Here is a 15,723-nt window from a genome sequence, read left to right as displayed (position 1 = left end):
TTTTCTGTATCTGTTAGGTGCATCACAGTGAGAAGATCATTTTTTCTTGAATATGTTAATGTATTAATTACATTGATAGATTTTCCTAATTTAAAATTATCTTTACATTTTTATGTAGACTTGTCCCCGTAGTAGATTTAATTTGCAAGTTTTAAAGGGTTTTTTGTATATGTCAAAACTTAGAGAGGCCTATAATTTTAACATTTTGTTATCTTTACTTGTTTTAGGCATCATAATTAGGTCAGACTTGTAAACTGCATGTACCTTTTTCTCTGTCCTGGAACGGTTTCTATAATTGAGAAATCTCTAGTCTTTGAAGGTTTGTTGCAGTTTAACTAAAAACTAACTTTCACTCCCCACTGCGCATTATTTTTACTTTTATACTTCTCTCATTGAGCTAATTTTGAAAATTCATCATTCCTTAGGAAATCGTCATGTTTTTTATAAAGCTATCAAATGAATGTCTCAGGTCCCTCCTATTTTAAGTATCTGTCAACATTTTATCTAGGAGCTCCACAGTCCCCTTGCAACTGTTTCCTCCTTCCCATGCTATCACTCTTCTTGTTTTACCAGGTTTTGTAGTAATATTTTTTCCTGTCCTTTCATGAGAATTTTGGTGGGCAGGTAGGTAGATTTGCATTTTAATATACTAATTTAGGCCTGAAGATCTATATTATCATTCTCATTGTGGGAATATCATGTATGGTTTTGCATGAAAAAGATCTCAAAAACTGCAAAAGAAGTACAGTTCTGGTCCAGACATCTCATTTTGCAAATAAGGACACTTATATTGACAAAATAAGATCAGAGATTAGGACATAAATATTTGATGTAAAAATAACACACATAAAACTTACTTATAGATTCAAGCATTCCTGGTATAATGTGATACACGTGTTTCTTTTTTTCCATGTGTTTCTATCCATATAAGGGTGCAGTGAGGTGTTTTGCAAATTGTGGGCTAAAAATAACAGGTCTCTTGGGAAAAAAGGGTTGGAAGAGACCAGTCGAATCAATAAGGTCTCTAACCAGAGCGCACATGCACATACGTAACACAAATCTTTTAAAAAAAATTTTTTTTTGATGTTTATTTATTCTAGGTGGGGGGGAGGGGGAGAGAGAGAGGGAGACACAAATCTGAAGCAGGCTCCAGGTTCTGAGTTTCAGCACATGGCCCCACACGGGGCTTGAACACACAAACTGCAAGATCATGACCTGAACTGAAGTTGGATGCTTAACTGACTGAGCCACCAGGCGCCCCTACATACACAAATCTTAAAAAAATCAGGACAGTTTTTAAAAGACACACTAATTTTAAAAATATAAAGAAGTATCATAGTAAATAAAAGAGTTGGCTTTATTTGGTTAGAAGTGAATATGAGAAAGTTTGGTGCTTCTGAATACAGAAGCAAGAGCAAAAATGCCCAAAAATTGTGGAAAATTCTGCAATAAACATTTTCAAGACAGCCCGAGGCCAAGGTGAGAAAAAATGCATGTTTGGTGAATGGTCAGTGGTCACTGCCTCAGCAACTTCCTGAATGCTTTGCATTCAGCCACTGTTATTTAACACAACAATACATTAATATGCCAGAATGTTTTACATGTAGTCAGGTAACTTCTATGAATAAGCTAATTTATGTTACAGTAACATGTTATATTGCAGAAGAGATTGTATTCAGTACCTCATTTTTTCAGGTATCATGTTTAAAATACTAACAGTCCTTTTTAGGTATGTTAACAATAACAAAACTATTATTGTCCTAGAATTGTCACTTAAGATTAAGTCTCTGATCTTACAGAGTCTCCATTAACCATAGCACTTTCTAAGAGCTATAAACTACTGTTCATCACTTTGCCATCACTCCTCTCGGCAAGACCACCATTTCAATCAATTTGTTTGTAACCACTAGACACATGTGGCTATTGAACACTTAATATGTCACTAGTCTGAATTCAGATGTGCTCTAAGCATAAAATACACTTTAAATTTTGAAGACTTAGCACAAAAAAAAGGAATGTAAAACATCTCAGTATTTTTAAAATTGTGATTACATGTTGAAATAATTTTGGTTAAATATTTGAGTTAAATAAATAAAATATGTATTAAAATTTATTTCTACAAGTTTCTTTTTATGTGTTTTTCAAGTGGCTAGTAGAAAACTTAATTATGTGGCCCACGTTACATGTCCATTGGACAGAGCTGATTTAGAGGAAATAAAAGAGAAGAGAGAAAAAGAAAAACAAAGCATTCAAGAATAGAAAGGTTGGTATACAGAATTTAATGAGTAAGTTGAATAAGGAAAAACTGATTTGTGTTTGATGACTCTAGGTATCAGGAAATATAGGAAGAAAGCCTACCATCCCAAGAGAAAGAGAACAAAAAATATTGCCGCTACGATGGGTAATATTGGAGAACAGGACTTGAGCACTAAGAGAAATCCCATATTTAGGTATTACTATACCTCTGAGGTGAACATTGGAATTATCTACTTCAGATTATACCAATGATGTTTTTTCTCAATCTGGTAAATTTTAAATTGGGTACTTAGTAGTTTCATTGAACATTCATGTAAAAAACTTTGTTAAATGAACTGAGTCTTTATGATACAATAAAAAGTTTAGTTTTTCTTCATATATACTAGTAAGTCAGAATTCTGCACATCCACTTATTTGTTCTCTCAACAAGTATTGGATTCCATCTATGTGTTAGTCACTATCTTCAGAACTGTTATGAGTATACCTGTCATTTAAAATGAACACCAAAATCTGAATCCTTGCACATAATTACTTCTATTTCCTATTCATAAGTAGCTCATGTTAAAGTATTTCTATAGCAGAATGTTTGTTTAAGGAGAGATTAATGACCTTAACACCAAAAAATAATATGCAAATAACCTCAAATGTGTCTTATGGGCAAAAAAGACATCCTAATCCTAAATAATGTTCAACCTCTGAATAGTGATTCCCATCAGCTTAAGCACTCCTTGTAAACTCACATTTACAAACATTATTGTTATTGGAATAAGTACATACAAGTCCTTATTTTATAGGATAACCTAGTTAGGTTTAAATATTCTTTATTCTTATGTGTAGGAATATTCCAGAGATGTATTGTGAAATATTATGGTCATATATAGAACAAAATTATGTTCATTTGATTTTATAAATGTTGAAATCCAGTATTGCTAGAGCTATTAAATATATTTCTTTAAGGAAATTCAGCAATTAAGCTGCTTTTTAATACTTATGTTTACTAAGAAATATAAGGTGAATATAACAAAATATTAAAATATTAATAATACCATAGCACTCCAGAGAATATTTTTCAAATATTTATGTGTGTTCTGTGCACACACAAGTACACACATATTCCTTCCATATTTGCCACTTAAAAATGTTGATCATGTTACTTCTGTCATAATCCTTAATTCTAGTATGTTTTGTAACCAATGAAAACACCCTGGATTTTATGCTTAAATTGTTACTTGCTACTCAGCATAAATAAACATCAGTGGTACATTGTTTTCCTCAACCAGAGATCCTCAATTTTATTGTTATTTTGCTTTCAGGGGAACCATGAACAGGAAAAGTTAAATGTCATGGTTTAGAGAGGGAAGCATAGGTTAAATTCTAAAACTAGGGCTTACAGCCATGGGGTATTTAATAGAGGAGGGTCATAGTTTTGAATAGAGACCCTCTATGGGGCATAAATTTTATCAACAGCTACTACTCAAGAGAGAACCTCACCTAAGAGATCTAAACTTTTTTTTTCAGGTGCGCCATTTTTCCTTAAGAATTCCCTCTAGCTTGTAAAAAGCAACTCTCCCTTATGCTTCTTCACTTCAATATCATTGTGTTTCTTTACATATATAATACACATAGTTTTTAATTCAATGTTTTTAATCTAGAGGAAGTGTTTTATAACAACTTTCAAGTTTACAATGCCCTCTCTTAAGCTGTGCATTCACAAAAGATCAGTAATAACACAAAAGTTTAAATAAATGAAGTTAGAGGCACCTGGGTGGTTCAGTTGGTTAAGCATCCTACTTCTTCTCAGGTCATGATGTCACCGTACCTGAGTTTGAGCCTCATGTCAGGCTCTGTGCTGACAGCTCAGAGCCTGGAGCCTGCTTCAGATTCGCTGTCTCTCTGTCTCTCTGCCCTCCCTAACTGACGCTCTGTCTCTCTCTTTCAAAAATACGTAAACATTAAAAAAAAGTTAAATAAATGAAGAAGATAGAGAGTAAATAAGGAAGAAACACATCAGTGAATGTGGAGCTTTGTGTCCTTTACAAAAATATATATACTAAACTCATGGGAATTATTTTTGAGGTATGGTGTGCAGAATTTGTAATATAGTCACCAACTCAAGAGATCAAAAATACAGATCTTATCCCATTTCAAAGTTTCATTATTTTCCCCACAAACCTCCAGAGGAGAAACATTCTGCAGACTTTATGAATATAAACCATTCAAGAACTCAAATTAAAATAGCACATTTAAGCCTCATTAAGGTGATATTGGCTAACTTGAAATACTATGCAACTCACATATTCTCTATCTTATTCCTTAAGAAAAACAGATCATTAGATTACTTAACCTTCAATTAATTCAAAATTGGTGAGGAGAAGGAGATTTTTAATTCTTAGCTTTTAGAAGTAAGTGCTTTTGAGTAACAAAAATAACTTGATAGCTGCTTATTGATTATTATAATTTTAGGTATAATGATACTAAATTATATACCAATGTTTAGTTCTGATTTGCCTTGTCATCTTGGAAAAATAATGCAACGGGTTTTTATTTTAATCAAGTGATTCTTTTTATCAAGTCTGTTGGCTGATGATGCATGTCCAGTCATCATAAAGCTTTTTAGAAAACTTGAGTCTGAAATATGCTTTAATTCTTACATGTAGCTTTTAGTAGCAAATGACCTGTATTCAGCACAAGACTTTTCTTTGGGGGAATTGCTTTCAAATGAAGTTATATAGAGAGTATTCACATATTAGGACATTTTATGTTACGTAGAATTGTTGGTTAAAACCAGATGCAAGTTTATATGGTACATGATTATTATTGTTACTTTAGTTAGCTGTTTGCTAAAGATAGAAAGCAAAATTAATTTTTAAAAATTAGGAAAAATACTTTGACAGAGATCTAAAAAACTAAACTGAAGTAGCTCAAGATGCTCTTAATGAATGATCTATTAACAGAACACACTTTTATTATGGTACGTGAAAGTTCTCAGAGTTTTGACACATTCTTTCCAACGCTCTGACATGGTTTTATGATTTCTAAGTGGAAGAGCAAAATTATGTAAAAGAAAAAAAAAAACACCGTAAGTTATTTATTTACAAAATTAAGTCTAAAAAGAGTCAATTATAATATTGGCAATCTTAGGCTGTTCTGAATGTGCTGAAAATAATCAATTTGTTTAAGTCGCTAAAGGAAATCCTTAATTTTATTAAGAAAGGGACTCATTCCGCCCACCCCCAGGAATGTATACAGTATTCAGTTTTTACTGCTAGTGAGTATAATCATTATATATAAAGTTTAAACTTTGTATAGCTTAACTTTATAAAACTTAGCCTTTTCCCTACTGGTAATTAGTAGTCTGATTACTTTGAATAAAGCAGTTCCAATTTATAACCAGATATTTAAAGAATAAATTAATACAGATTGTCATGAAATTAGCTAATTTTTTTTAGTAGTAGAAGGTTTTCTTTTTCAAGAAGATTATTTTAAAATTCTAATTAGATACAATTTTTGAAGAGGATTTTCTCACTCTAATCGAAGGTTATTTAAGATTTTCTCAACTGGGAAAGGTCAGAAGAGAGAAAAGGGATTCCCTAGTAGATAACCAGATCAAATTAATCAATGCTACTAATGAATAAAGACGTGGATACAGCCTTTTAAATTTAGATTTAAGAATATATATAACTATATATGGAGCCTGCTTCGGATTCTGTGTCTCTGCCACTCCCCTGCTTACACTCTGTCTCTCTCTCTCAAAAATAAATAAACATTAAAAATGTCTTTTAAAAAAGAATATGTATGACAAAAATAATATATAAGGCAATTTCAAAGTAAGATTTTTAATTACCATAGGTTTTTCTTTTTATATTTTTAGCACTCTGGGTTCTGGCATTCTTTGACAAAAGTCAATTAAATAATATAGAACAGTTTTGTTTAAATCATTGATAAAACACCTGGTCATAAATGTAAGCAATAGGCTCAAGCAGAATTTTCCAGAAAGATTATTCAGTTTCTTCTTATGCAGCACTTGTGGTTTACTACTGACGGTGCAGTCATGATTTATTCAACAAAAGCTTTTAAGCATAGTAAATTTTATTGTTTCATGCAGCACCTAAGAAACATTGTTTTTAAGTTGAATTAGAAAGTAAAACATATAGCATGACTTGTGAGAGAAGAAATTACTTACATCACATGAAAAACCTGTACTCCTAGTAAATGTTGGGCTGGATGCTAAGGGGTACAATTATGAAGTAACATTATGCTTCATATATTACAAATACATTTATGAAGAAAAAGGTCATGTGAGATGGTTACGAGTGCAGGTGAAGGTACAAATCTTGTTGCTCCCTGGAAAGAAACAAGAACCAGGCACACTGGGTTTTGTATCTGTACTGCATCTAACAGGAAAGAAAAAAAGGTAGTTGTTCCTGTCCTCAACCTGCCACTGTATTTGCCCGATGGGGTCTCTCTGCTGGATAAGATCATGAGAAATGGGGAAATGAAATTACCCAGGACATTCCAGCTATTGTAATTAATTTGAGGTCTACAGACCAGGAACATGATGGGAGATGTTAATGTGTTTTGAATGTACAAGATTACTTTTATTTTTCTATTATTTCTCTATTTAATTTTTTGACTGCAATGTACAGTTTTAGTATTCTGTACTTTGTATTGCTAACAATTTTGTATGAAGCTAACTTGAGCCTTATGAGAAAATGGATAGTTTCTGTCCTAATTCTTTAATTTTTTTTTGTTCGTAATATAGTATTTAAAACCGTGTATAAAGCAATTTTTTAAGGAGAATACTGTAGCTAATGAAACTATTTGATATAGTTGAAGTACCTGGTAAATACATGATATCCAGGTGTAAGAGGTCAGGAACCTTCTCATTTTTGAGAATAGTTGTGGGGACATGCTATTAAAGTGAGTTCCTGTGTTTATAGAAACATTTAATAACAAGGAGGAAGAGAGCCAGAGCAAAAGTGAGAGCGATACTGCTCTCAAAACTAAATAAACATTTAAAAAAATTAAAAAACTAAATAAACATTTAAAAAAATTAAAAAAGGGACTTGCTAGGAAAGTTCTCTTTCTTTATTTTGCAATATGTTACAAAATATAAATAACATCTTTTTCTTTAAAACAATTTTTAATGTTTTTTTAATTTTTAACAAATATTTATTTTTGAGAGAGAGAGCTTGCGAGAGAGAGAGCATGAGCAGGGGAGAGGCAGAGAGAGAGGGAGACACAGAATCCAAAGCAGACTCCAGGCTCTGAGCTGTCAGCACAGAGCCCGGCACAGGGCTCAAACTCATGAACTGTGAGATCATGACCTGAGCCAAAGTTGGAAGCTTAACTGACTGAGCCACCCAGGCACCCCAAAAATATAAATAACATCTTATTTGCTTTGTTGATTAAATTCACTTTTGTTCAGTGTACAAAAATGTACTGTTTGGGAAAAATATGTAAATTTTTTTTCATAGAGTCTAAATTATTATGTTATTAATATCCCTGGGCCTCTAAAGACAGGTGAGTCCAATAAAATAGCAAAGTATAACCTAAGGAGGAAACACAAGTAGAGCATCATGAATATACTTATTAGCAAAGTTATGAGAAGTATCCTGACCATTTACATTTTAATTGTGCTAACAAAAAGTCCTAGCTACTTCCTCCAAACTTGGTTGGTTCATGAGGTAGTTACTTATTGGGACTATTTTGACAGACAAATATACCAACTAAAAGAAACCAAGGAGTTTAAATTTATAGCAAAGTATAACCTAAGGAGGAAACACAAGTAGAGAATCATGAATATACTTATTAGCAAAGTTATGAAAAGTATCCTGACCATTTACATTTTAATTGTGCTAACAAAAAGTCCTAGCTACTTCCTCCAAACTTGGTTCATGAGGTAGTTACTTATTGGGACTATTTTGACAGACAAATATACCAACTAAAAGAAACCAAGGAGTTTAAATTTTAAGTATTTGTCTTTCTTTATCTGGTCTAACGTAGATGAAAAATTGCAAAAGTGGCAACTAAATATAATTTATCTCTATCTTTATAATCCAGGACAGATTAAAATTGCATATTTCTGATAACATAAGGAGAACTTAATATGAGAAAAATATTATTTCTACATCATCCCACAAAAATAATAGTGTTTTGTTTTGTTGGTGGTGGTGTTTTTATGCTAGGGCAGTAGCAGAGAGAACACTTCTGTACTTCTTAGTTCATTGTATATTAACAACCAGATACTTCTGTTTATTTATGTGTTTAATACATTTATTTTTTGAGAAAGAGATAGTGTGTGGGCACAATTGGGACAGGGCAAGAAGGTGAGACTGAGAGAGAGAGACAGAGAGAGGGAGAGGGAGAAAATCTTAAGCAGACTCCATGTCCACTGAGGAGCTAACTCAAGGACTCAGTCTCATGACCTTGAGATCACGACCTGAGCTGAAGTCAAGAGTCGGATGCTTAACTGACTGAGCCACGCAGGCACTCCAACAACTACATAATATTTTTTATGTATTTAGACCTACACTCCACAGGAGCTCAAAGCAATCTATATACCCTGAAAAGATTAATAGAGGCTTAATAAAATTTTAAATCTGGAATTAAAGATTACTAAAATGTAATACTAGAGCTCATTTGTAAACTAGAACAAATACATTAGAAATAAATTTTTTAAAAGATAAGTTGATGTTAAAGAAAGTTAAACTCATTTTGCCAAAGCAACAGTGATACCGTAGCATTATCAATTGTGGGCAGCATTTGTTTTGAAAATATTTATTTGCTTAAACAGTGTCAAAATTCCAAAACAATATTTTTGTCTAATCAGAAATTTAATACTAGCAAACCAAATCTGACAATACATTAAATGAATAATTTACCACAATCAAGTGGGATTTATTCCTGGAGTGCAGGAGTGGTTCTACTCCTGGAACTATTATTACACTATGTGTTAACTAACTTAGATTTAAATTAAAAAAAAATGAAATTGAACAAGCCCATCTTTAGTGATTGTGATTTTCCTTTATTTTAGTCTAATCACTTCAAAATGTCTCTGATTAAAGATTTTTAAAAATTTAAATATGTCAGAACATGATTGTTCTGTAAACTATGGTTTCTTTTTCTTGTGTTTGACCCAAATTCTGTATGTTGAATTATAAACCCATGTTTACAGCCCAAATTAATGTTCATTATCTCTAATGAAACATTATCCCCATAATTTTTATTTTCAAGTGGCCCTTCATTATGAAGGAGACTTTGTTATACATTAGAAAGGTTTGGGCTTCATAGCCAGGTAGACTTACGCTATCCACTTTGCTGCTTCCAAATTTCATAACCTTTAGGAAGTCATGTAATTTCTCTTTGCTTCAATATTCCCATCTGTAAAATGGATATAATCATGCTTTTCTTATATGAGAGTGAATGGTACTACATATGAAAATTCTAGTCCATAAAAGACTTTTAACAAGTGAAGTAGATTTTACTGTTGTTATTTTTACTGTTGTTATTATTTTCATCTCAATGAGGAATAATTTATTTCTTTAATCTCCTAATAGTTAAAAAGGCAGGTTTTTCATAGATGTTTTGTAAATTAAAAAAGAAATGAGTAAATATCATTTGTATTGTAGTCCTTTTTCAAGGTGTAAGTAACTACTTTAACATTTTAGTGTATGAGATTTCTTCTTTTCCAAATAGAAATTTACTTGTAACAAAAATTAATATATTTAAATGTTATTTGAAAAGATACCTTTCACCTTTTAAAGGTATGATACATGTTTTTATTTCATATGATGCTATATTTTTTATTGATTTATCAATTCTGTGTCATATTATAATAAAATTATGCTCATGACCTGTTTTACCACTATTTTGGAGTACTATTAGAGATTTCATTTTTTTCCAGTTTTCATTGTCATTGTTGCTAATGTTAGAAATTATGTTATGGTAAATATGCTTTATAACTAGGTCATTTTGTATAATTATAATTGTTACTTAGAGGTATTCATAGAGGCAGAATTGCTGAAACAGATGATCCATCAGTTTAAAACATGTTTCTACAGACTTTTAACACATTTTTGACAAAATTCTCTTCAGCAAGTGCTATATCAATGTGTATTTCTAGCATCTGTTTACATATTGTCCATTTCCAAATGAATTTCATCATATTTTAAGAATTTGATGGGCAAAAATGGTATTTCATTGTCTTAATTGGATGTTTGTTCTTAGATCAAACTCTAAATAATTTCTTTTTTAATGTTTATTTATTTTGAGAGAGAGAGTGAGAGTGAGAGAGAGCAGGACCAGGGAATGAGCAGAGAGAGAGGGTGAGAGAAAAATCCCAAGCAGGCTCCACGCTGTCAGTGCAGAGCCCCACTCGAGGCTCAGTCTCACAAATGGGGAGATCATGACCTGAGCTGAAACCAACAGCCCAACGCTTAACTGACTGAGCCACCCAGGTGGCTCAGGTGCCCCTGAATAATTTCTTGTCCATTGAATTTATATTCATGCTATTCACATTTTTAGCCTGTTTTTTCTTGATAATTATTTTTTAAAAACAAAATTTAAGTGTATTTTTTATATTCAAAAGCTATTAACATTTTATCACATGGTACTGATTTCTTCTTCAGTATTTATTCTCCAAATAGAAGTTTATCATTGATTTTTCTTTGCACTGTTTCCATATTCTTCCCATTAATATCTTTCTGTGATCTACAAGCAGTTGGTATATAATAATGCTAATAATGCCTTCATGATAGGGCATTGTAAGAACTGATTACAGGGCTTTATCAATTTTTAGGCAAGGGAGAGGGCATATATATAACCCATCTTCGTCTTGTATGTGTGTAGTTCTCAATAGGAATTGAAGTAGACTAATCTCTGTACCCCAGACACCCACAAAACTTCTTGCAGACACCCACAAAACTGCATATATTTTCTACCATGTGCTGTAGCATGAAGAACCTATTTGCTATTTCTTGTATATTCTTCAAGAGCTTTTGCACTATTGTTTTATAGTTCAGACCCAGGGCAAGCAGCCAAACCTGGGTTTGAATTCGGGCTTCATTCTACCAGCTTCCTAGTTCAACAAAACCTCAGACTTCCCATCTATAAACTAGGGGTTAAGCAGTATCTATTGCACTGATAATGTCATAAGACTTAGAAGTCTACTCAATATGAGGTAACCAAATAACATGCACTTGATAAATGGCTATTATTATTATTTTTATCAATCAAAGCTAGTCAAATACTCCAGATGAAGTGTAGTACTATAACTGTTAGAGCCTAAATTATTACCTATTGTATCATTAACTGTATTTTGTGTTACCTGTGTTCCTTCTGTAGAAAAACATTATGAAAAGATATTCAAGTGTTTAAGGGCACGTTTTTTTGACAAATTTCATAGGAATAAACAAAAAAATCTTACTGATTTAAATGTTATAAAGAATAGTAATGAATATTATGCTTATTTTAAAAAATCATAACAGGGGCGCCTGGGTGGCGCAGTCGGTTAAGCGTCTGACTTCAGCCAGGTCACGATCTCGCGGTCCGTGAGTTCGAGCCCCGCATCAGGCTCTGGGCTGATGGCTCAGAGCCTGGAGCCTGTTTCCGATTCTGTGTCTCCCTCTCTCTCTGCCCCTTCCCCATTCATGCTCTGTCTCTCTCTGTCCCAAAAATAAATAAACGTTGAAAAAAAAAATTAAAAAAAAATCATAACAAAGAGGTAGTATGTTAATCTTAAATAGTAAATAAATCCCTGATTTATTGATTGATTGATTGATTGATTGATTGATTGATTACTATCTTAATAAAAGTCCAATTAAATGAAATATTTGATAGAAATAAATGACTATAAAACATTTAGGAAATCTGTATGTTTATATTAACAAGAGAAAGAAGAATGTTACATACATTTTTAGCAGTCACAGTTGAGCTAATTATAGATAACTTACACATTTGAAACAGTAATTAAGCCAAAGTCATTATAAATTTATTCATATTATACTTTTCCAAATTTCTGTCTCTTCAATACTTTTACTTGTGGGATGTTATTTCCTACTGATAATACTCAATATAAAAATTTGATAATTTTTTTTAAATTTTTTTCATGTTAATTTATTTTTGAGAGAGAGAGAGAGAGAGAGAGCATGCATGTGCTCACGCACAGGAGGGACAGAAAGGGAGGGAGAGAATACCAAGTGGGCTCGGCCCTGTCAGCGCAGAAACTGATGCAGGGCTCGAGAGATCATGACCTGAGCCGAAATCAAGAGTTGGATGCTTAACCGACTGAGCCACCCAGGTGTCCCTTGATAATGTTTCGTATTCTTTGCATCTAATGTTTGACATTAGCCGAAGAGCAGATGTACATTTGGAGGCTACACATTCAGAAGTTGAATTTTAATGAGTATTAAGTTATAAGATTACATTTCTCAAATATTTCTCCTTGCTCTTTGTATACAGTGTCAAAACCATATATTGGAAGAAGGTAGCAGCCCAGTCATTGGGTATATAAATGGGTAGGTGCAAATACATAAGGGAGAAGGGGGATATCTGTGAGTTAATGCAATGAAATATCTATGACATATAAATATTTATTATTATTTTGTTATAAATGGAATACAGAAAAGTAGATAATGTCTTAAACAGTCACAGTTAACATTGCACAGTAAAAGACTGGATTTCCTGATAATATTGCTAAATTCACCAAATTACTGACAAGTTATTTTCAAACACATTTGGCATTATTCTACATTATGGTAGAATAGTAATGACAGTAACAATGGCTATCTAAAAAGAAATACACTTTGATGAGACTTGTCAATCTTTAGACACTTATGGAAACACAAGGAAAAAATGTGACAAACCACTTTATCGACTACTTCAGTTTACTTTACTATTTAGAATATCTGTGCAATAACAGCAGAGAAATATCTCCTTTAAAGCTGTATTATATTTTCAAGGTTGGTCTTTAAGGAATTTCAGAATAGGCATAATTGTGATACAAATAAGAGAAGGTGAATTTTCTATCAAATAAGTATTTGCAGTTGACCTACATGAGAACAGACTTTTCTAATTGCTTTAAGAGCTTCCTGACTAAAGAAATGAAGAAAGTTACTCTTTTATGAAAATGTTGTAATGCTTATACTCAAATCCTCTGTGATTTTTAAAAATCAGTATTTAATCAGCATACTAATACAATTGTAAACCAAAAATTAGTTATTACATTATAATTTATTGTTTTCAAAAATTGTGACCAGGGGTGCTTGGGTGGCTATTGGTTAAGCGGTAAACCTACAACTTCGCTTCAGGTCATGATCTTGCCATTCATGAATTTAAGCCCCGCATCTGGCTCTGCTGACAACTGGATCCTGCTTTGGATTCTGTGTCTCCCTCTCTCTCTCTGCCCCTCCCCTGCTCATGCTCTGTCTTTCTCTCAAATATAAATAAATATTAAAAAATTTTTTTTAAAAATTGTGAAGTCTTTTTAATTCTTTTTTTTAAAATGCTTATTTATTTTTGACACAGAGAGAGAGACAGAGCATGAGCAGGGGAGGGGCAGAGAGAGGGAGACACAGAATCGGAAACAGGCTCCAGGCTCTGAGCTGTCAGCACAGAGCCTGACGTGGGGCTTGAACTCACAGACCACGAGGTCATGACCTGAGGCAAAGTCGGACACTCAACCGACTGAGCCACCCAGGCGCCCCAGTCTTTTTAATTCTTGTGTGTGTGTCTGTCAGGTGTATCAAGCTACATTTTAATTTTTTTTTTTTGATATTTATTTTTCTTTGAGGGAGAGGGAGACAGATCGTGAGCAGGGGAGGGGCAGAAAGAGAGGAAGACAGAATCCGCAAGCTCCAGGCTCTGAATGGTTAGCACAGAGCCCGAAGAAGGGCTTGAACTCGTGAATGGCCAGACCATAACCTGAACCAAAGTTGGAGACTTAACCACTTAACTGACTGAGCCACCCAGACGCCCCGTGACTAGCCTTAATAAGCTTTATTGCAGTAATTTGTGTTGCCCAGAATTTTCTTCGTTTCAAAACTGAAAGTTCCATGTCCTGAGAATGTCAGCTTGGTCACAGGTCATTTAAATACATGTTGCCATAAATACACAAGATAACAAAATAAAACCAAGAATGCACCTGTTGATATGAGTCTTAAAATTTTGAATTCATATTAAAAAGGGCAAAATTGATTTAATTATGCTGGTTCTAAGACTATAGTGTTTGTCCAAAGTATGTTTTAAAGAAAAAAAAATGAAGTGTGTCTTAATATAGGTTATAACAATGATCAAAATTTACCTTAATAAATAAGATACTTACTTCTGTAAAAATTCTTCATAGCCACATATACTTAGAAGATGATCTTTGGGGAATAATTTGTCATTTGTAGAAAAATGTAGAACCTCTGCAATTAGGTCTTTGACAAGATAATTAGCTAAAAACAAAGGTGAATAATAAAAAGTTAATAAGAGCTTATCATATATTGGCTGGGGAAAAGGTTTTGAGCACAAAAAAGATACACACATTATGAACTATAACTGTCTAGCTCCATCAAGAGGAATTAAAATGAGATGCATCTCATTTATTAGTCTCATTAAATTTGGAGGTACTTTTGAAAATACTGTTTGCATTTTATTTGATCAATCTGTCTTCACATTACTGATGGAGCCTGGTATTGTTTTCCTCATATTAAAACCTGAATATGCTGTGGCTCTGCAGAAAAAGTGTTCTACCCTGAGTGCTCACAGAGACTTGGGAAATGCCAAGGACATTGTATAGTGAGTGATAGTGGCAAGCAAAGAGTCCAACCTAAATCTGTCAGATTCCAAAGCTTGTGCTCTTGATGATTCTAAGTCTCCAAAGTTTATTGTTCTTCCTTCCCCATGTAGGAATCACCAAAGTTTCCATCTTGGACAGCATTGTGATAACTTTAATGAGCATGTGCTTTTTTTCTACGCTTTCTCTGGAGCTCAAAGTGTAAGCATACTGTTGGATACAAATCCTTTGGCTTTACATTCTGTAATCTCCCCACTAAGCTCTTACATACATATGCTACTTAGTAGTGGCCAGCACCGCACTGAGTTTACAGTAATGGTTGTCTATGAAATAGTGCAGGGCTCATTTACTATCATAAATGATAATAGTTGAAAATTGTGTATATATATATATATATATATATCTTCATGCTTTGAATGTGAATTCATGGTCGCAATCAATGAAGAAAGTAAAAATGGACTGTACTGATGACCATTAATCAGAATTTGAACAGCATATTGCAAACACTCAGTTGTATTCATCTGAGTTGTATTTAGTTTGCCATTATCTGTTTACTTTGCTGTGTCTTCTTTTTCTGCCATTCCCTTCTGTTTGGGAAAAATGTTTTTGACACAAACTGGCTAACAAAATGTAGTGCAATTGGTATTGCCAAATCTGCCACAAAAAAAGGTGGCGGGGTGGGGCGGCGG

At 33.1% G+C, this 15,723-nt stretch overlaps 1 protein-coding gene across 5 annotated transcripts in view; it reads right to left on the bottom strand.

The window, feature by feature from the left end:
* The window catches only part of PIK3C2G (phosphatidylinositol-4-phosphate 3-kinase catalytic subunit type 2 gamma), a 331,821-nt gene that overhangs the window by 298,777 nt on the left and 17,321 nt on the right, over positions 1-15,723 (bottom strand). For all 5 annotated transcript variants that reach the window (XM_053225894.1, XM_015074667.3, XM_027035648.2 and 2 more), the window contains exon 4: positions 14,579-14,693. In XM_053225894.1, the coding sequence (XP_053081869.1) occupies positions 14,579-14,693 (115 nt within the window). The remainder of the gene's footprint in view (positions 1-14,578; positions 14,694-15,723) is intronic.

Source organism: Acinonyx jubatus, chromosome B4 (assembly GCF_027475565.1).
Source record: "Acinonyx jubatus isolate Ajub_Pintada_27869175 chromosome B4, VMU_Ajub_asm_v1.0, whole genome shotgun sequence".
Classification (NCBI taxonomy): Eukaryota; Metazoa; Chordata; class Mammalia; order Carnivora; family Felidae; genus Acinonyx; species Acinonyx jubatus.
The sequence above is the reverse complement of the archived record's forward strand: the minus strand, read 5'-3'. Positions and strand labels throughout refer to the sequence as shown.